The sequence below is a fragment of the Magnolia sinica genome, chromosome 17, assembly GCF_029962835.1.
Source record: "Magnolia sinica isolate HGM2019 chromosome 17, MsV1, whole genome shotgun sequence".
Taxonomy (NCBI): Eukaryota; Viridiplantae; Streptophyta; class Magnoliopsida; order Magnoliales; family Magnoliaceae; genus Magnolia; species Magnolia sinica.
The window spans coordinates 4,000,147-4,021,187 of NC_080589.1; the positions used below are offsets into that span (position 1 = coordinate 4,000,147).

At 40.3% G+C, this 21,041-nt stretch overlaps 1 protein-coding gene across 6 annotated transcripts in view; it reads right to left on the bottom strand.

The window, feature by feature from the left end:
* Window positions 1–9,566, bottom strand: part of LOC131230817 (protein SUPPRESSOR OF QUENCHING 1, chloroplastic) — a 68,677-nt gene extending 59,111 nt beyond the window's left edge. For 5 of the 6 annotated variants that reach the window (XM_058226816.1, XM_058226819.1, XM_058226817.1 and 2 more), the window contains exons 1-7: window positions 9,164–9,566; window positions 7,244–7,344; window positions 7,054–7,110; window positions 6,877–6,971; window positions 6,133–6,232; window positions 4,510–4,568; window positions 2,967–3,094 (exon numbers count right to left, since the gene is read on the bottom strand). In XM_058226816.1, coding sequence (XP_058082799.1) covers window positions 2,967–3,094; window positions 4,510–4,568; window positions 6,133–6,232; window positions 6,877–6,971; window positions 7,054–7,110; window positions 7,244–7,344; window positions 9,164–9,530 — 907 coding nt within the window. In that variant the 5' untranslated portion in view covers window positions 9,531–9,566. The remainder of the gene's footprint in view (window positions 1–2,966; window positions 3,095–4,509; window positions 4,569–6,132; window positions 6,233–6,876; window positions 6,972–7,053; window positions 7,111–7,243; window positions 7,345–9,163) is intronic. The other variant, XR_009164101.1, reaches the window with a different exon arrangement.
* Window positions 9,567–21,041: the final 11,475 nt, after the last annotated feature.

The window sequence follows — 21,041 nt, forward strand, 5'->3', positions numbered from 1 at the left end:
GTGAACGTAATAAACTATCTCCAAAATCAGTCAAATGTATGTACTTGGGATTTGGGGAAACTCAAAAGGGTTTTCGATGTTACGATCCTGTTTCTCCTCGTGTTTGGGTTTCACGACATGTTGTTTTTCTTGAACATATTGCATTTCATTCCTCTCCTCCTCCTCCGCACACTCCAAACTCTTCTGGCCTAACCACCTTTCCTGAAATTCCGTTTGCCTCAAGTACTCCCCCTCGTCCGTTGCAGGTTTACTCACATCGACCACATACAGATCCACCGCCTATTACTCAACCCGAACCTACTGTACCTGTTGCGGATCCTGAACCTACCTCGATACGTCGTTCCGCTCGTGAACATCGAGCGCCTGATCGCTTGATATGCTCTATGTCTACTATGAATGCTACTCTGGATACTGTTTCCATTCCTACTTCATATTCTCAGGCAGCCGCTCATGATTGTTGGAAGAAGGCTATGGCAGAAGAACTTGCGGCATTGAATGATAACCATACATGGGACATTGTCACTCGACCTGCTGACCAACAGCTAATTGGTAGCAAATGGATTTATTCTGTCAAGCTCAAGTCTGATGGATCATTGGATCAATACAAGGCTCGACTTGTCGCTCAGGGATACAAACAGGAATACGGAATTGATTACGATGAGACTTTCGCTCCTGTGGCCAAGATGAAAACTGTTCGTACTCTTCTGGCTATATCTTCTGTTCGCTCATGGCCACTCTCTCAGATGGATGTGAAAAATGCCTTTCTTCATGAAGACCTCCAAGAAACCGTATATTTGAAACCTCCTCCTGGCTCTTTAATTCCCGACAATAAGGTATATCGCCTAAAGCAAGCCCTGTACGGCCTCAAACAGGCACCACGGGCATGGTTCCAACGTTTCACGATGTTGTTATAGGTGCTGGCTTTACTCAAAGTGGTCATAACCCATCCTTATTTTTGCGCACCACTGCTCACGGCATTGTTATTATTCTGGTTTATGTTGATGACCTCCTACTGACTGGTAGCGATGCTACTAGCATTTCGACTTTAAAGGAAGTTCTACAAGCATCCTTCAAGATGAAAGACCTCGGCCATATAACATACTTTCTTGGACTTGAATTTTCGCGTTCTAACCGTGGGATTCTGGTCAACCAGCGTAAATATACCAAGGATCTTCTCGCCTTGGCATCATTGACGGATCAGAAGACGGTTCAGACTCCTTTAGAACTTAACGTTCACTATGGCCGTGACGATGGTGATCTACTTGCACAGCCCGATTTATACCGCCGTCTGGTTGGGAGTCTGGTTTACTTAACTATGACTCGCCCTGATATTGCCTACGCTGTCCAAGTCGTCAGTCAGTTTGTTTCTGCTCCTCGGACTCTTCATATGACTGCGGTGTTGCGCATCCTACGGTACCTTCGTGGCACTCTAGATCGATCTCTGTTCTTCTCCTCCACGGCGACTCTGGATCTTCGTGCTTATTCGGATGCTGATTGGGCTGGATGCGCTCTCACACGAAGATCTACCACTGGCTACTGTATTTTTCTTGGCACTTCTCTCATCTCTTGGAAGTGTAAGAAGCAGGCCACTGTTTCCAAATCGAGTATAGAAGCCGAGTATCGGGCGATGTCAGCTGCGTGTAGTGAGCTCGTCTAGTTACGTGGACTTCTTTCAGACTTGGGCTTTCCTCTACAGAATCCCACTCCACTCCATGTCAATAATCTCAGTGCAATTCAGATTGCCTCTAACCCGGTTTTTCATGAACGGACGAAGCATATTGAAGTTGACTGTCATTTTATCCGCGAGAAATTTCAGTCTGGGCTCATTTCTCTTCCACATGTGGCATCCCATGATCAGATTGCTGACATTCTCACCAAGTCCCTCACGTCTGCACGTCACTCTTTTCTTGTTGGCAAACTATTACTTGTCGATGACCAGCATTAGTTTGAGGGGAGATGTTAGACAGCTCACATACCTTGTATATCCATACCTTATATATCTTGTTTCTATAGATAAAGAATTCTGCGTTTATTCTTTCCTTGTATAGATGATTGTACTATCTATATATTCAACCCCATTGGGTTGTCTCAAATACATAGAAAACCTTCTGCATCTCTTTGCTTTCAAGATATCCATTGGATGGGCCGCACCATGGCTGTTTCGGATATGAGATTAGGGTCCATGTGAAGATCAGCGGTAGACTCTTGTTCGGAGAGATAACGACTGCGTTAATGGCAGATTCTCGTCCGAGGGGTCTTTCTTCGAATCGATGCTCATGGGCAGTCTTAGATTGATACATTGGATGATAATCATACATGGGACATTGTCACTCGACCTGCTGACCAACAGCTAATTGGTAGCAAATGGATTTATTCTGTCAAGCTCAAGTCTGATGGATCATTGGATCAATACAATGCTCGACTTGTCGCTCATGGATACAAACAGGAATACGAAATTGATTATGATGAGACATTCGCTCCCGTAGCCAAGATAAAAACTGTTCGTACTCTTCTGGCAATATTTCCGTTCGCTCTTGGCCACTTGCTCAGATGGATGTGAAAAATGTTTTTCTTCATGGAGACCTCCATGAAACCGTTTATTTGAAACCTCCTCCTGGCTCTTCAATTCATGACAATAAGGTATGTCCCCTAAAGAATTATTTTCCTTGTATAGATGACTGTAATCTCTATATATTCAACTCCTTTGGGTTGTCTCAAATACAGAAAAGCTTTCAGCTCCTCCCGATTTACAAAACAATCATTAGAAATCATTTATAAAAGACCATTCAGTTCAGTTGAAAAAATAAAAATAAAAAATCCACTTCATAGAATCAGAATTGCATTACAAATGTTTAGATACTTCATCCGGACAACTCTTTAAAAATCAATTGGATCTGTAGCTTAACAAATGTTACATTATTCATGGATGTAAAAGGATTTTGCAATGTACTCTCAGAACTACATACTATGGTGATCAGAACCACCGCCATTGAGAATGTCACGAAGTGAAATATTTCCTATCTCCTTTCTGATAAGTGATGGACCAAGTTGTTGTAGAGCCTCCCTTGATAATGTAGTTGTTAAAGCAATACATCTGCAAGAAGCACAATATGGGGGTGCGTTTAAGAAAAAGAAAAATTGTCTCTAAAGTGTGAACAAGAGAAAAAACCATGGAATGGATCAAAGATGAATCATTTCTTACAGAGTTTCTATACAAGCATGCCAGAATTGCAAGGATACATGGACACTGGCCTTAGAAGCAATGTTCGAAATATCGGTATTGCGTTACGTATCGCATCATTGAGATATAGATACGTATCGGTTATCACACAGGATATATCGTTTTTATCAGGTAATTTATCACATTTTTGGAAAACATTGGGAAAATGGTTCAATTTTTCAATGAAACTTCACGGATTGTTAAAAAAGACTCTAATACACATTTTTAAATCATAACATCTCAAAAAAGAAGTGAACATAATAGGTTTCCTTTGTATAGGGTCATAAGTTATGCGTTGTCTGACTGAACTAATGCAACTGTATTCAAATTAAATGCATAACATTTAGAGTGTACATGATGATCATTTCATTAAACACTCCTAAATAGTTCAAAATTAGTCTCAATTGACACTTGGTTGAAGGAAATTTTCGAAAAAAAAAATATTTTAATTATTTATTATTCAAAATTATTTTTATTTTCTGAAAATTGACAAGGACTTAACAAGTCAGTAGATCAGCCCTCATACATGCTTGATTTCATGTTTGGAATGCAATATTGCAAGCAATTTGAGAGAAATTGGGGAAATTTCAAGATTTTCCCAATTTTCCCCAAATCAGACCACCCACACTCAAATTCGAAATTAGAGTGCATGTGATGATTATTTCATCAAATACTCCTAAATACTTCGAAATTAGTCTCAATTAACAGTTGGTTGAAGGAAATTTTCAAAAAAAAAAAAAAAAAAATGGAGAACATGAAGAACCAATGGATTTGTAACCATTTGACACTGATTTAACATAATTTCAATATAAAAAAAGGATCGGAAATTGAAAATGCTCATCGGATCGAACATGCGGGATATATCGGCACTACCTACGCATTCGTATCACACAAGTGGGATACAAGATATATCATGGAATATATCGGCCGATATCATCGATATTTAAAACATTGCTCAGAAGTGACCTTTATTTTATTAGTTCTCCTAATATCTACTATTGCCTATATAAGATGTGTGTGTGTGTGTTTCCATTTATCCGATAATGTTTTCTATGCTAATAGCCAGATGATGATATCATTTTCAATAAGCAGCAACTGCTGAATTTGCCACATATTTCAAGTTTCCAATAGGGTATACCATTGTACAAAATTATCCGGGAAATGGAAGCTCCATCTCCAAGTTGTGGGTTAGAGAGTTCATGAAACCATCCATGAGCTTGATTGAAAATGCAAGTGAAATCCATTTTCACACAATAAATAAATAAAGTTGGTGCAGCTTGCAGGGTTACCTCATTTGTGCTGCTTTGGCAGCTTGTACTCCAGCAAGTGCATCTTCAACCACAATACACTGATCCAAATATTAAAAAGTGACAGTCAACACAAAAACTTGTAGACCAATTTAATATCAGACCCTCAATTTTTACATCAGAATACAATCGATAAGTTATGCCTCATACTAAAGAAAACGTTTGCTTTAGAACAAGAAGCATGTTACAGTTCTAAGAAGCTGACAGCTGTGCTGAATAGTGAAAAATCGCAAGATCAGGACTGTCGGACGTCACCCAAATGAAGAGGGGAATATCATGAGACTGGGAATCGCAATGGGAGAGTGCTCTTCCTGAGCGTGCGTGATTTTCTCTGTTTTCTTTTTCTCTATTTTACCCTTGGTACTTCTTCTATTTGTAATGGGATAATTAATCCACTTTTATAGACATCCATTCCACCATCCCAGAGGTCAGACCATCAACTCTCCCAAGGTGAAATAGCTCTCTCTCATTTGGGAACCGTTAATCTCCTTCTTAATCATGATTTAAACAGTTCGAAAATGGATTTGCAAAATCAACTAGCTCCCTAAAAAATGCATTTACGAAATAAGTAGCATTAATGATATTATTAATACAAAATCAAACCGATTAGAAACTTGATTAACAAGCTGATGTGAAGATTACCCAGGATTCTCCACCACGAATGGCTAGGATCAAGAGGGGATGGCCATTGATCTAACAAATAGTAAGATAGCATACAGGTATGCCATAGGAACAACTCAACAAAGCCCACAGTTGAGTTCCTTTTAGGAGTGGTATGGAAAAGATTCGCATGGAATCCATTTCATTGCTATAGTTTCTAGTGAAGTTCATATAAAGGAGATAACAGATCCAAAAAAAATTGAACTGTGCAACGCAAAATATACAACTCCTGAATCACAGAAATTCTGAAAGAAAATGAAAAAATAGAACAGATTTTCAGTCGGGATAAGTATAAGAGATTGATGGAAGACATAGTTGGATATATTTCTAATAGGTCTCAATCCCAACCTGTTGGACCATATGCTACCATCCATCCAGTGGAAAACTTCCAATCTTTTATGTGTGTGACATCCAAACCATCAATGAGGTTGTCCATATCACGAGGATTGCCTTGTGAAAAAATCAGCCACATCTACTCATCCGGTGGTGCAACATCCTACTGTTCCGATAGGTTTGCTGCAGCACAAGGATCACCTGCTGATTTTTTTGCAAGGTGGTCCTTGTGGTGTGGCAAACCTATTGGAACAGTTGGGTGGAGCACGCACATGATGAGTTGGAATTAACTGGGTGAACAGTACCTTATGATCCAGCTGCTTGGACTTGAGACCTTCTCTGTCTAATATGCCTACTGACATTCACATAAAGATGATGAGGCTGGCAATGGCCCAGTCCACATACTAGAGTTGTATCCAAAAGAGAACATACTAAAGAAGAGAAGGAAATAAATGTACATCATTCAGACATACCGAGAAACTGCATATCCAAAAGAGAGAAAATGCAGATATACAAAGAAACAGCAGTTAGAAACACACAGGGAAAACACATCCTTCCTGTAATCAACGACATTAAATGACAGAGTACAGCATAATCTCTCAGTTGGAGTACCTCACTCGCAGGCACATTCAAGCTCTTCGATGCAGCTAAAAATACATCTGGAGCAGGTTTCAAATTCTCAAAAGAATCTGCTGACAAGATTGCGTCAAACCTGATATATCCACAACATTATCAGACACAGGATCAGTGATTCATCTCAAGGCTTGTATGTGCTCCGGGAATCAGTAGCCCATTGCTTACAAGCATTTAGCTGCATTTCTCCTTTCTCATATTCTTTGTTACCTCATCAATAAAACTGTAGACAGGATACCAAATCCTTTTGTTCATTTTGGGAAAATGCCCAGATATTCAAATGTATTTTGTTTTGGTTCAGAGTCGAAGAGAAAGACATTTTTTTTAAAAGAAGATTTGTATTCCGAAGAGAAAGACATTTGAATAGCAGCGCGTCTTCCTGCAAAGCAACAATTTATTTATTTGTGGGGGGGGATGTGGGCAGGCGGGGGTGCAAAGCAAAACTGAACTGATAATGCAGGACTCTGAGTCCCACGCTGTCAATTCCTGATGGGATCCAAAAGAATTTTGATTCACTTTGCACAAACAGGCCGTAAGATTTGGAATAACTTTCAGTTATCCTGACGCAATAGGATTTGAAAATTAAAGAAACTGGTTTTGAGATCTTGGTAAATTTTGAATAACCAAGAAAAGCAAAGTGGAAACTGCAAATCATTCCAGACTGTGCTAAGCTGATGAGAAGCATAATGGTGCAATTTCAGGAAAACAAATACTTTCACTTAAATCGACTGCGGTAAATCAGAAGCAGCTAAATTGGCATCAACCTTGACGCGATCAGCACTAGATGCAACAGCTACTTTAAGACCATTGCTTTTACACTGGTGACAGAAACATCATGGAATCACTTGTTTCAGCATTGAAGCAATACATTCGTGACACTTATGGATAAACACTACGCACCTGCATAATGAGTTCTAGTGCACCCGGGAATCCAATTCCAGATTCCGGTTTAGCATACTGCAAAAGGAAGATTTTTTATTGTCTGGTAACATTCTCAATTTGAAACTGGACAACAGCATGACATCAATGAATTTCCATACTAGCAAATATGTTGCATCGCATGAAATGTTTATATAAAAAACCTGACTACCTTTTCAAGATAGATCTCATAAAAGCGTTTCTTGGCCACCTGGCAATCAAATCCTGTGATTCCTTTTAATGCAGCTACACCTCCCAAAAAATTCGCATCACCTAATTCAATTGTAGCAAGAACCAAAAACATCCTCATATCAGTAGACAATGATTGTGGCATCAGTGTGAACTTCGTATGGTTGCCAATCCAAGGTGGGGCCCGTCGCAGGGACGTACGGATCGTCTGTCCATGCAATGGGCCCCATCATGATGGGCCAAAGCAATGGACCCACAAGCACTGCAAAGGTAAAACCTTCTCTTGAGTTATCATGACCAGTATTTAGGCCACCGTGTGTAGAGGCAGGGCCATCTTTCAGTTATGCACATCATTCATGCCTCAACCCAGATGGACATTGGAAGAAAAATCCCCTCCATCAGATGATTCCAACCATCTGATTGGCGAACTTTCTCCTAATGCATGAGGACTATCATCTGCATTTTCTTCTGCTGTCTGGTCACAGGCCAATTAATTGGTGGCTAAAAATTCCCTTCCTTGCAGCATCACCACAACTACAGCGGGGTCCAAAAGACCACTCCGGATGACCAAATTTTTTGAGGCGGTGAGTGGTGTGGTGACGCATGAAATAGGGAGAGACTTGCTCTCTCTCTCTCTCTCTCTCTCTCTCTCTCTCTCTCTCTCTCTCTCTCTCTCTCTCTCTCTCTCTCTCTCTCTCTCTCTCTCTCTCTCTCTCTCTCTCTCTCTCTCTCTCTCTCTCCCCTCACATACGTAGGTATGTTACATGTAAAGCCTAGTTCCATAAGGTTTTGTCACCTGCTCTCTCTTGTGGTGCTTTCTATTTAAGGAGAACATGTGTAGAGAGTGTTGATTCTTCTAGCTCTAGGGTATTCCTTGGTGAGCGAGTTGGAAGAATGAGGGAGAGATGAGCCTTCTAATTCAATTTTTCTTGTTTTAGTGAAGAAGAAAACCCTGTATTGCTAATCCGTGGAGGTGAGCATATTGCCAAACCATGTAAATATTTATGCCTCTTGTCTCTTGTTTTCCCTTTGGCTTTGGCTTTTGTTTTGGCTCTTTTTCTTTTGTGCTTTTGCATTGCTTGCATCGATTATGTGTGGGTGTTTTTCCGCAACACAAATTATGTACATCCAGCCTCAACAAAATGCCGGCCCAACAAAATACACCAGCAACTATGGCCCAGCACCCCACATTTCGCCCACCTAGTTATGTCCAATTCCTGTTCCAGTCTCCTAATTCCCTTACAATCCACTTACCAAGATTTGAGGTAGCAATGGTCCAAGCGGCACAACCTGATCCAGCAGGGGTTTGAGCTCCCAACTTGCCCCAAGGGCTGGGCTCGAGCTTGAAATCTAGACCCAGTGTCTAGGCCAGCGTGGACCATTGACTGGGTCCAATCCTCAAATTAAGTAAAGGAGTCCTGAGCTTAAAGTGTCTTTTAATTAGGAAAGGGAGGCTCTTAAAGGCTACTTTTCTTTAATAAAATACCTCTTCAAGAATTTACAAAAAGAATGGACGGTTTAAAATGCTTGTGAGTGGTTCCCATTCACCATACATCTGTTAGTTAAAGACACTCATTGGATCTGGATAATGTTTCAGTAATCCAAACCATATACATGATACGACTCAAAATAATTCTTAGATTGGACTATTTCAAACCTTTGATCCATCCGACCCACCCTGCATACATACAACATGAATTTGTTATAGCCCATTCCCAATACGATACTATCCATTTCCTACTATTAATCCAAGCACAATATCAAATGTCATTGAAATTACTCAAATAAGAATGCATCGACGATGCACATTCCAATACTTTCATAATTACTACTCAATATAACTAAAATCGACATCGATTGAATACCAAAAATTCAAAATTCAAATCAAATCAGATGTGCATACCAGTTCCCATGAACGGCACGAAATCCTCAGCCTCAACATCAATGCCCATCTCCGTGAAGACATCAACGGCGGCCTGTCGTGCAAGCACCTCACTGTTGCAGAGTACACCGTCCATGTCGAAGAGGACGGCTGAGACCTTCCCCCACACCGTCGCAACTGGAGTAGCCTCCTTCACTTCCTGCTTAAGGCAGGAAGCAGTGAAGGCGCCACTCCATTGCTGGTGGAAAACAGAGCTCGACCGCAACTGGAGGTAGCTGGAGGAAGGGGAGAGGGCTGGTTGAAATTTTGGAGAAGATGGAGGGTAGATTGGGAAAGCGTTGGGTCTGGTTTGGGAAGTGATGGCGGGAAGCAGTGACCGCAGCGCCATATGGGGAAGTGCCGTTTGGCCGTTGGAGAGTGGGAGAGGCTTTATAGGCAGCGGGAGGAGGTGCTGAAATGACGAAAATACCCATGCAGTTGATACTCTGGCTTCGTATGATGCTTGATACGCATGCACTCAGAAATTGTACGTCTGGCATGAGTTAGCTCAGGTTAAACTGGAAGAATTTTGGAACTCACCTTCCATAAGTTAAATTCTAGAAGTCAGATTCTTCGAACAAATCTATCTTCTCATTTGTGGACAGTTTTCTGTTGAAAGAGGACCATTTTTAACCGTTCAATAATTGTCTTCGAATCCGACAGTCAGAAAACCAAACGAGCATATTATTTGTGTCATAATACATCTAAATTGGGACCCATGATTTGGACAGTTTAATTTGAAAATTTTCTATTTTAAGTATGCAATGTCAATGTAATTTTTAAGTGCCTGTGTACGATCCATCACGCTTTACAGAGTACAAACGGCTTTTTTCTCCTAGGGAGCTCGTGCTTCGTAACGGCTGCTCGGGCGCACTTGATAGTCTGTGGGGCCCACCGTCAAGTAAGTGTCTTATCCATACCGTCCATACGATTTTTCAGATTATTTTATTACATAATCCCAAAATTGAAGTATACCCAAGTTCAAATGAGTCATATAACAGGAACAGTGGGAATTGAACGCTTACCATTGAAAACTTCTTAGGGACCACAGAAGTTTTAAATAAAGCTGATATTTATTTATTTTTCCATTCATCCATGTATTTTTTATCTTATGTACCGTTTGGATGAGAAATTAACATCACTTTGGGCTCTGGAAAATTTCAACGGTGGATGTCTTTATCTCTCAATTTTTCGTGTTGTGTGGTCCATTTATGATTTTTATATGCTTAGGTTTTATTATCACGAACTAAAATGATCTTAAAAGACGGATTGACGGTGTGGATAAGACAAAAAAAATCATATGTGGACCCCACAGAGTTTACTCAGTATGCTATACTGAATTACTCAGTACGTAATCCGCTCCAGGAGAACTTTCGATGAGAGGGAACACGCGTCAGGTGTATGTATGGTTGGAGAGTCTTGGAGACGTTCGCTCTGTTGCAGCCAATGAAAAGCTTGGTATTATCCGCTCTTATATTACGGGCGGAAATGAGTGGAACTTCTATGATAGTTGATCACCGTTTTGAAAATGGTGGTGACTCATCCATCTCACATGTGGCAATCATTTAGAACTATCTAAACCGTTCAAATTGTAGTAACGGTGTGGGTGGACCAAATTTAAATACCTAAATTATGGATAGTCAATGAATAGTTAGCACTAAAACAGTGAGTGGTCCAAATTCGAAGGGCAAGATCAGATGATAAATCCAATATTCTTCGTGTATTTTGTTAGATTCAGGGATTTGGACAGAACGAGTGGATGTAAAAATATGCCACGTGTACGATTGACGAATCAACACCGTTTTCTAAATGTTTCTAAACTCTCACAGTAGTCTATGTTCCCAAATTATATTTGGGGAGCTGATCGGAAGCGGATTGGGTGGTGACCACAACACCATCCAGCTAGGTGATGTTGGGCGCTGTGTAGCCAACCTTGATATTTTTTTTATTTATATCCACGCCGTCCATCCGTTTTTTACCCTTATTTTAGTGCATGAATCTAAAAATGAAAGCACACATGAAGTTTAAGTGGACCACATCACAGGAAACAGTGTGGATAATGACACCCACCGTTTAAACCTTCCCAGGGCGCACCATAATTATTATTTACAATCCAAACTGTTGACAATGTCAGACAGACCTGGATGAAGGGAAAACACAAATATCGAGTTTTTAATGGGGCACGTTTAATCCCCACTATTTCCTGTGGCGTGGTCCACTTAAACTTTTTATATGCTTTATTTTAGCACTTACGTACTAAAATGAGCTGGAAAAGGAATGGACGGCATCGATAAAATATATAGATGACGGTAGACCCCACAGCGACCAACATCACCTGGCTTGGTGGTCTTGGGTCACCACCCAATCCGCTTGGGAAGGATCACCGCCACGTGGCTGTTCAATTATTTGTGATGTTTTCCCGTCTTAGGCGTCTTTGCGAAGGATCACCACCACGTGGGCGTACAATTATTTGTGATGTTTTTTTCCCTCGCTGCGGCAACTGTTGCTGTCGCTGCAGATGCCACTTTTGGCATTCTTTGACTTTTTCTTTTGTCTTTTTTTACCATTTAAAAACCTGTTTTTGGGTATTTTGAAAATATTCGGACGTTGAAAATGATTGAAGAAATTTTTAACTTTATTAGTATGGTATTGAGTATTTTACTATTTGCTCGATGAATCTATGGATAATCGAGACTTGCGCATGGACTCGGAGTTGGTGTGAGGGCATGGGCATGCAAGGTAATGCGGTTCTAGAGGCATTAGTAGTGTATTTTGCACTTTACACTTCGCACGTGTGTATCATGTTGTAGATGAGTCGTTTCCTCGTTACCTCACTCAAGACGAGTACAAGTCACGATGCGACTATGGATATGGGTCAAGTGCCTGAAATGTTGTGAATAAGAAGTTTGAGAGAGACTTATCTACCTTATAAAGTGGTTAAAACTAACCGTTTAAGAGTCATGATATAACTGTTCATGCATTCTTAAATTAAACTATGCGAAAACGGTTGCATGTAACTAGCACAAAAATCAAAAATGGTTATCTACTAGGCCTAAACGGCTAGCATACAGTTAGTTTTTTCACATGAAAAATGGTTAGAAACTACTAAATAACAGCTAGTTTCTCACTAATAGCTAGAAACGATCATTTAAAATTATGTCCTTAAACCAAAACGTTTAACTACCCTAGTCCTTTTTTTAATTTTTTTATTATTATTATTTTTTTAGGTTAACTTGTTAATACACACCCATGTCAGTACACACACTCCATGTTTAACCACCCTAGCCTATATAGACAGAGCTTTGATGGTTCATTTCACCATCATAAACCATTCGAATCACACTCATGCAAACTAGTAAAAAGTTCAAGAGTTCTTTGATCAAGCCATCAAGGTTCAATATTAATCTTACCAGGCAAGTCCTCAAGTAACAGATTAGTGTAGCCATCTAAGGTAGCAAATTCTTTTTTAAAATTATTTTTAATTTGGGATTTCTTTACATTTTTTAATTTACTAGCAAACTGTGTACACAGAGTTTCATTAGTGATTTTTTCGTACTTACTAAACACAGAACCACACATAAGCTTGTCATCATATAAGCTATTCACCTGCAACCTAGTTTCATTAGTGATTTTTTCGTACTTACTATTGAAAATGAGTGAATAACACTTCAAGAATAGCGTGATCAGACAACCTCCAACCTATCCTTAATATTTTCGTTTTCTTTCTTTATTTTATAGAAATTACAAATTTATAATTTGATAATATTAAGTTTATAAAATCCACCGGATGCATTTTGGCTAGGAAGCAGATTGGCTAGTGTACCACATACCACCAACCTAGCTGATGTAGGAAATGTCTTGGAAAGCAAGCTATGACTCTGATGGAGCTCCAAGTTGTACTTACCGTTCAAAGGAGACCAAAGCAACATGGCCCCAAATTTATGTATTTATCATATCCAAACCGTTCATCCATTCAGAGATATCATTTTAGTGCATGGTCTAAAAATTGAATCATATCCAAAGCTCAACTCGGCCACATCACAAATAGCAGCAGGACAATGATTCTCACCATTAAAACATACAATTTTTCTTTTTTTTTTTACACACGCACACACCCACCACACACTCACGCTGGTGGAATTTCACCGCCTATGGGTACTCGAACCCTTGACCGGGAGTTGAAACTCATGCAAGTCTACCACCCAGGCAAGAGTAAGGACCCACCGTTAAAACATACATAGGGCCCACAACAAAATTTATTTTCCATCCCATATATTCATAAGGTGACAAATGCTTGGATGAAGGGAAAACCAAATATCATATTGATCTAAAACTTCTTTGACCCCAAAAAGGTTTCAATAGTAGATGTTAAACCCTCCATTGCTTTTTTGCAGTGCGGTCTAACGAGCTTATAAAATGGATGGACGGTTTGGATTTAATAGATACATAAAATGAGACTGGGTGGATTTCTCACAAACATCTCTGTAGGCCCCACCCAGCATCCTTGCGCAGGAATTCAAGGGAAATCCGCGTCCAACCGCAGGTTACCACCTTGCAAAAGACCGAGAAAGGAGGCCTGTGGTTGAAAGACTCGGGAAATGGATTGGCTACTCCCCCTGTCACCAGCCCCGTGGCCGATGGTTGATGCTCTGTGGGCCCCACCATGATGTATGTATTTAATCCATTCCGTTCATCCATTTTTAAAGATCATTTTAGTCTTGATCCCAAAAATCAGAGGGATGTATGTTTCAGGTGGACCACACCATAGGAAAATAATAGTGATTGGATATCCACCATTAAAATCCTCCTAATGCCCACTGTACTGTTTATTTGACATCTAATATGTTGATTAGGTCATACAGACCTAGATGAAGGGAAAAAAGAAAGATCAGCTTGATCCAAAACTTTTGCGGCCCCCAAAAAGTTTGTAATGGTCAACGTTCATTCAACACTATTTCCTATAATGTGGTCACTTGAGATTTTGATATACCTCATTTTTTGTCTCATACCATAAAATGATCTAGAAAAATAGATGGACAGCATGGATGAAACACATACATCATCGCGGAGCCCACAGAGCACCGACCGACCATCATCCATTGGCTGGTGGCAGGGGAGTAGCCAATCCGTTTCCGAAAGAGACTCACCGACTCAGACCCACTCGGTTCTGTCTGGAGTTGAGTCAAGACTCGCCTGAGTTAGCGGTGAATCGTCCCGAGTCATCTGAGTCGGGTGAATTGAAAATTGAAATCGATAAAGTCTGAGTAAACTCGGACGAGTAGAACGTGAGATATACGAGTCTTAAAACCATGGTTTAAATAGTGGGTTGAGGCTGACGTCAGACCAATCATTCCCAAGTGGGCTGTACACAGCTCATGTGCTGTGCTTGGACACGCCTGACTCAGTTAGGGACAGATCACATGTAGAGCCCCTCTGCAAAGACCTCGTAGGGCAGTGACGTTTTCACCTATGAAAATGGGTCCCCAATGCAATAATGATGTTTTATCCATGAATCGTTCAAGATTTTTTACTTTTCACCGTAGATCATACGCCAGAAGAAATATATGTAGGGGTGTACATTGAGTCAAACCTAGTGGACCTGTGGCTGAGCTCAGCCACTAGCTGACCACATCTTAAACTTAGCCTGGTTCGGTCAGCAACTCCGGCCAGTTCGAGCCGAGTTCAAGCCAAGATCGAGCCGAGTTTGCCATTGCAGCATTTTCATAAACACTTGTGTTGCACTTTCAAAATCTCGCTATATTTGAGATAGCATCAGTGGTTTTACTAGTATTTTATCAAACACTTTCTAAGCAACATAAAAATCAAGAAAAAAAGGGTGTTGGTTTCATATACATACCTCCTTTGCCACGCCACACTTCTTTGAGTCATTTCATCAAATACTAACTGAGCAACATCAATATCAAAGTAACCAAGTCACTGAACTGGGTCGATCCGAGTTCGATTCAAGCTGGGTTTGATCTGAGTCGAGTCAAGCTGGGGCCAGCTCGAACTCATTTTCGAGGTCAAAAAATCAGCTCGACTTGGCTCGAACTTAGCTTTGAACCGAGTTGAAATGAGCTTTTTCGAGCCAAGTCAGTTTGTGTACACCTCTAAATATATGAAATGCTTTTCGGGTGCTAAATGACTACGGCCTAAGCAGGACCTATATAGAAAGGGACAATCGGGGCTTTGTGGCCCCCACCATGATATATGTGTTTTATCCAAGCTGTCTATCCATTTTGAAAAGATCATTTTGGAGCATGAGTTCAAAAAAGGAGATATATCGAAGGCTCAAGTAGGCCACACTACAGGAAACAATGGGGATTTAATGCTTACTGCTGAAAATCTCTTTGCGGCCACTTAAGTTTTGGATCAAGATGATATTTATGTTTTCCTTTCTTCCATATTTATATAACCTTATAAACATGTTGGATAGAAAACAAACATTATGATGGCCCTAGGAAGGCTTCAACCGTGGAGACCTATGTCACCACAGCTTCCTCTAGCGTGGTGCACTTGAGCCCTCCATCCATCTCCTTTTTGGGCTTTTATATCCTAAAATGATTTTTCAAAATGAATGGACAGAGTAGATAAAACACATATTACGGTGGCCCCACAAAGTCCATGATAAGATCATCAATCTATAGACAGGTTATGGGATAGTACAAAATTAACATATATACTTTTTCATTAACGACACATCCTTTTGATTAAAGCCTTGAGTATTATAATAAAATCGAAGAACATTAGTATTGCTACATGCAAGGGAAGATATTGCCACATAATCCAGAGAATTGAAATATCTTCTCGTGATCTACCTTTATACTAGCATCAAGATGGATGACTTAACTTTTAAAATAGAATGATGAGGAGATTAAGGGGCCCATATGATTGTAAACGGTCCACCCCATTCATGTAGGATTCAATGCCTGATTCACAAATCCTTGTGGGTCATGCCTGGAGGATAAAAATGGCTTAATTTGGAAAATAACCTACCACTGTCAATAATCAGCCCACGCTGCAACCCGGCTGATGAGTGGACTAACCTAACATTCGGGTCAAGTCATGTTAAGCGTATGGAACCCACCCAAGGAATGATTCAGTTTTCTGACATGAGTAAGTACCCACATGGGTAGTGATACCCCTTAACTGTTAAACTTAGGTTGGGTATTGCTTGTACTAAGCTTAACATAGGCACGGTGTAGCAGAATTTGATTGGACGGTAAGCTACGGCAAGAGAGGAAGCCAAGTACATACTCACCTAAACAACTTTTAAAAGGGCTCGGATTGGTTATTGCCCACCCATGCCTGTACTGAGCTCGACACAAGCACAATGTGGTAGGTTTGACTGGACGTAAGCTGGTGTTAGGGATGGAGCCCACTTGAATATATACTTGGACAAATAACTTTCAAACACGCTTGCCATGGGGCCCATCTTTGTCAACCGTCTGCCAGCCAATCAAATCATGCCATGTCCCTAGCTTTGTACAACCTAATACCCAATACATTCAGTGAGACTGGGGCCTCATTGAATAATCTAAGGCCCTGGCATTGGGAGATTTTATTGAGCCAGGTGTCGCTACTAGAGATGGGACCACACAAAGTGTTTGAAAGTGGTTCGATTGAACACGTAATCAGTCAATATCACATGACACGTGGCCTAATCAAATCTCACCACTTCAAGGCTTTACTCAGCTCTCAACCAACATCACATGGCCCGTGGACCAATCAAATCTCCAATTCAAGGCTCTATTGTGTCCTGACCTCACCAAATCTGTTCCCAGTGAGAGACCCTTTCAAACTCAAGGGGATTGGTAAAACCAACTATATCCCTAGTGATCAAGCTCCATACAATCCACTATAATGTATGTGTTTCATCCACACCATTCATCCATTTTTGTCAACTCATTTTAGGGCATCAACCCAAAATTGAAGCATATCCAAAGCTCAAGTCAACCATACCATAAGAAATAATGGTAATAATGACGTTCACCGTTGAATCATTCTTATGGCCCACCATGATGTTTATTTGTCATCTAACATGTTCAAAAGGTCACACAAACCCAGATGAAGGGAATTTTTTATGGGTCCTAAGAAATTTTCAACCATAGGTGTTCGATAACCACTATTTCCATGTTTTGTGTTGTGGTCCACTCCTTCCATCTACTTCATTTTTGGGCTCATATGCATGGAAGGGATTGCCAACTAAGGTGGGGCCCACCTTGGTGTTTATATGAAATCTACCCCGACCATCAGGTACATTGCCTCATGTTAAGTTTAGGGCAAAAGAATTCAGCTCCATTCGTGTTTTAAGTGGACTACACAATTAAAAATAGTATATAGGGTAATCTCACCCTCTAAGTTGTTCCCAGTGGTGTGTTCCACCTGAATCACACATGGGCCTAATGTTTTGGGTCTCAAGCTTGTATTTTGGTATGGCATATAATGGTTGGAGTGGATTTCATGTAGTCATCGTAATTGGCCTTGAAAAAATCAAGGGTGGATGTCTCTCTTAAAATTTGTCCTTTGTTATGGTCCACCTTAATCAGGTCAACTTGACGTTTTACCTCAACCCTAACTTGCAATTGCACATGGCATGGCCGAAGCGTATTTCACATACGCATAATGGTATGACCCGTAAAAAATCAAGGGTGGGCATTCATGTAAGTGTTGTTTCTAACGATATATTAAGAAAAGGAATTTTATGATGTGTATGTGAAATCTACTTTGACCATTAGATGTCTAATTCCATGTTAGACCCACCGCTAAAAAACCTAAGTTGATTCGTACCTAAGGTAGGGCCACACCAACAGAAAGGGTTTAGGAGAGATACATCCACCCTTCATTTTTACTAGGCCCATTGCGATGATTATATGAATTCTACTCTAGCCATTAGATGCCACACAAAAACTTAAGTCCTTGATTAAAAAAATAAGGCCCATATGTGATTTAGGTGGACCACACTAAGGAAAACAGTTTGGAGGGTGAATATTGCCCTGCTTATTGTTTCTAATTATGTGGTCTGCTTGAATAGTGGATGGGGTTGATTTTTGGTTTGTAGACCTAACATAAGGTGATGCACCTAGTGGTTGGGGTGGATTTCACATAAAGACCACGGTGAGGCCCATTTGAGCCAAATAAAATTTTCCTTCCCTCCATGCATTTATTAACAATAATTAACCATTAATTAGTGGCCAATTTCTAAGTTGAGTTCCTGTTTTTATGTTACAAATTTGTCATTGCAAATAATTATAGGCCCAGTCGAGTTGGATTTGGGCTGGATCAATGGGCCATTGTACACACGCATACACACACACACACACTCTTTCTCTCTCTCTCTCTCTCTCTCTCTTAATTTTAACACACGCACACATACCCCCACACACTCATGCCGTAGTGGGATTTCACCACCTATGGATACTCGAACCTTTGACCAGGTGTTGAAACTCCTAAGAATCTACCACCAGAGCAAGAGTAAGGTTCCGGATTGAAATATGGGCCTTAATTTTAAGTCTAAGCTCAACCCTCGGGCCTATACCCAATCCAAGTCCAGCCCAAAGTGGACCAGGCAGGAAAGCCCAATGTGCTGGCCTGACCAATAATAGCTTTTGGTCAAATTGCACATGATACTAGTGGGAGGAGGTTTTTGACTAATGGTGCAAAAGGCAATTCGTTTCATGAAAATGTATAAAAATAAGTTGTTTTCGGTCCCTAATTCAAAATGCTAAGAATTATATTAAAAGATTTCTTATTTTTAAAGATATCTGTATTATAATATTACTACAAAAATGATTAGAATAGATATTTGTGAGAAATTGAGATTTTCATAATGACTTGTTAAGTTGGATGTGTGTATGCTGGCCAAACACTAGATCAGCAGTCAACTCCATTTAATGTGGTCATGCGGACTAAGACAATCATTACAAAATTTGATTTATTGAGTGCTTGTTAAGTAGTCACTTAGTACTTAGATACTTTATGAAAAGACAATGATGTTTCAGCTAATTCCATATTTCTGATTTTTATAATCATGTTCTTTAATTTTGGTTGTTATATGACAAATTAAGATAAGCAATATACATTGGGCCCATCCTGCAATGTGATTGAATGAGAGAGATTGAACTCACCCCAACTTGTGAGCAACCACTAGTAAGTCAGTTTCATGAATTTTTTATATTTCCTCCATCTCTTTAATTTAAGTTCTAGACTTGAAATGGAACAGATGCATGAGAGAAATTGAAAGAAATAGGAATGAGCCTTGCCTCATTTAAGCTCCTTCGATATCCTCTTCAATTGAAATTCTCTCATTAAAGGTATATATATATATATATATAAACAAAGTTTTAGTGAAATTTTATGAAAAAAGTGCTAAAATATCCATTGTCCATCTTCCTTGCTTGTAGATGATCTAAGTAATCTATGAGCTATTCTAGCAGTAGAATTAGAGAGGTGATAAGATACTCTCTGATTATGTTGTGATTAGTTAGACCTTTTGACATTCATTGTCATCATCTAAACTATTTGATCCTATTGGGCATTTATTAGGCCTTCATTTCATTTATGATAAGAGCATGTTGTCCAATCAAATCCTGCCACAGTGTGCTCATGCCAAGGTGGGTATTTCCTACCCTTAGGATATGAGCCCTAAAATGAGGCTAATCAAAGGCTCAAGTCAACTGCACAATGGTGATTCATCGCCCACCATAAAAGACTTATTGGGAGCTAGAGTTGTGCATCGAGTTGAGTCGGACCGAATTGGGTCTAACTCGACTCGGTCTAAAATTTCCATGGCATGATCCGAACTCGAACCGATCCAGGACCAAGTTTGGGTCATCTAACTCGATCCGATTCGGTGCACCATTAGCCTAATCCGATTCGAGTCCAACTTGGTCAAGGAAATCGAGTCGGATCAGATTGGGTACGGTTTAGATCGGTTCTAATTTTTTATTTTTTATCTTTGAAATTTTTTTAAAAAATTAAAAAAATTTCAGGCTAGCAGACCACTAGGGTAAAGAATGTGAGGCCTAGCATCAAACTGTGTTTCTTCAACCAAAATATTGTGCAAAAGCTCCTCGAGAAGAAGATCCCCTTCACACAGGCGAAGGCGATCAACTACTCGACAAAAGATTCCGAACCGTTGATCCACCTCAACGCCTAATCGGCCTTCTTCGCAATGCAGGGGATGGTCTTAATTGCACGGAAGAGATGAGCCATTTTGGTGGAGTCCTTGATATAGGACTCTAGAAGGAGGCTGTACATCTCGGAGTGGATGTCCTTGATGGCAATCTGGAAGCCGTAGAAAGCACGGGCCTTTGAGTGGCCAGATCGAGATGGGTGGCTACGGGCCGTGCGACGCTCATTCGGGAGAGAAAGAGAAAAAAATATATATTAGGGTTCGGATGAGGGTAGCTGCTGCCGGGTAGGTAAAAAGTAAAAAAATAAATATAAAAAAACTACTTATATAGACCCGACCGAATCGGATCGAATCGATTCGGATTGACCACTAATCTGAACTCGATCCAATGTACGATCGGATCTGACCAGACCAACTCGATCCGACTTGATCCTGGCCTTCGGTTCGGATTAGATCGGGTCAGATCCGTCAGATCGGTCCGGATTCTGCTCAGCTCTATTAGGAGCCATGAGAGTTTTGATCTAAGTTGATATTTGTGTTTTTCCTCACTCTGAACGAGTGTGGAACCATCTATCTGCGCAGACCCCAACTGTAGAGCCCACCTCAATGTATGTAACCGTATGGCCCACCTCAATGTATGCATTGTATATCCACACGGTCCATTTATTTTATCAAGTTATTTAGGACGTATTTCAAAAAAAGATAGGTGTGCCATACCATACCATA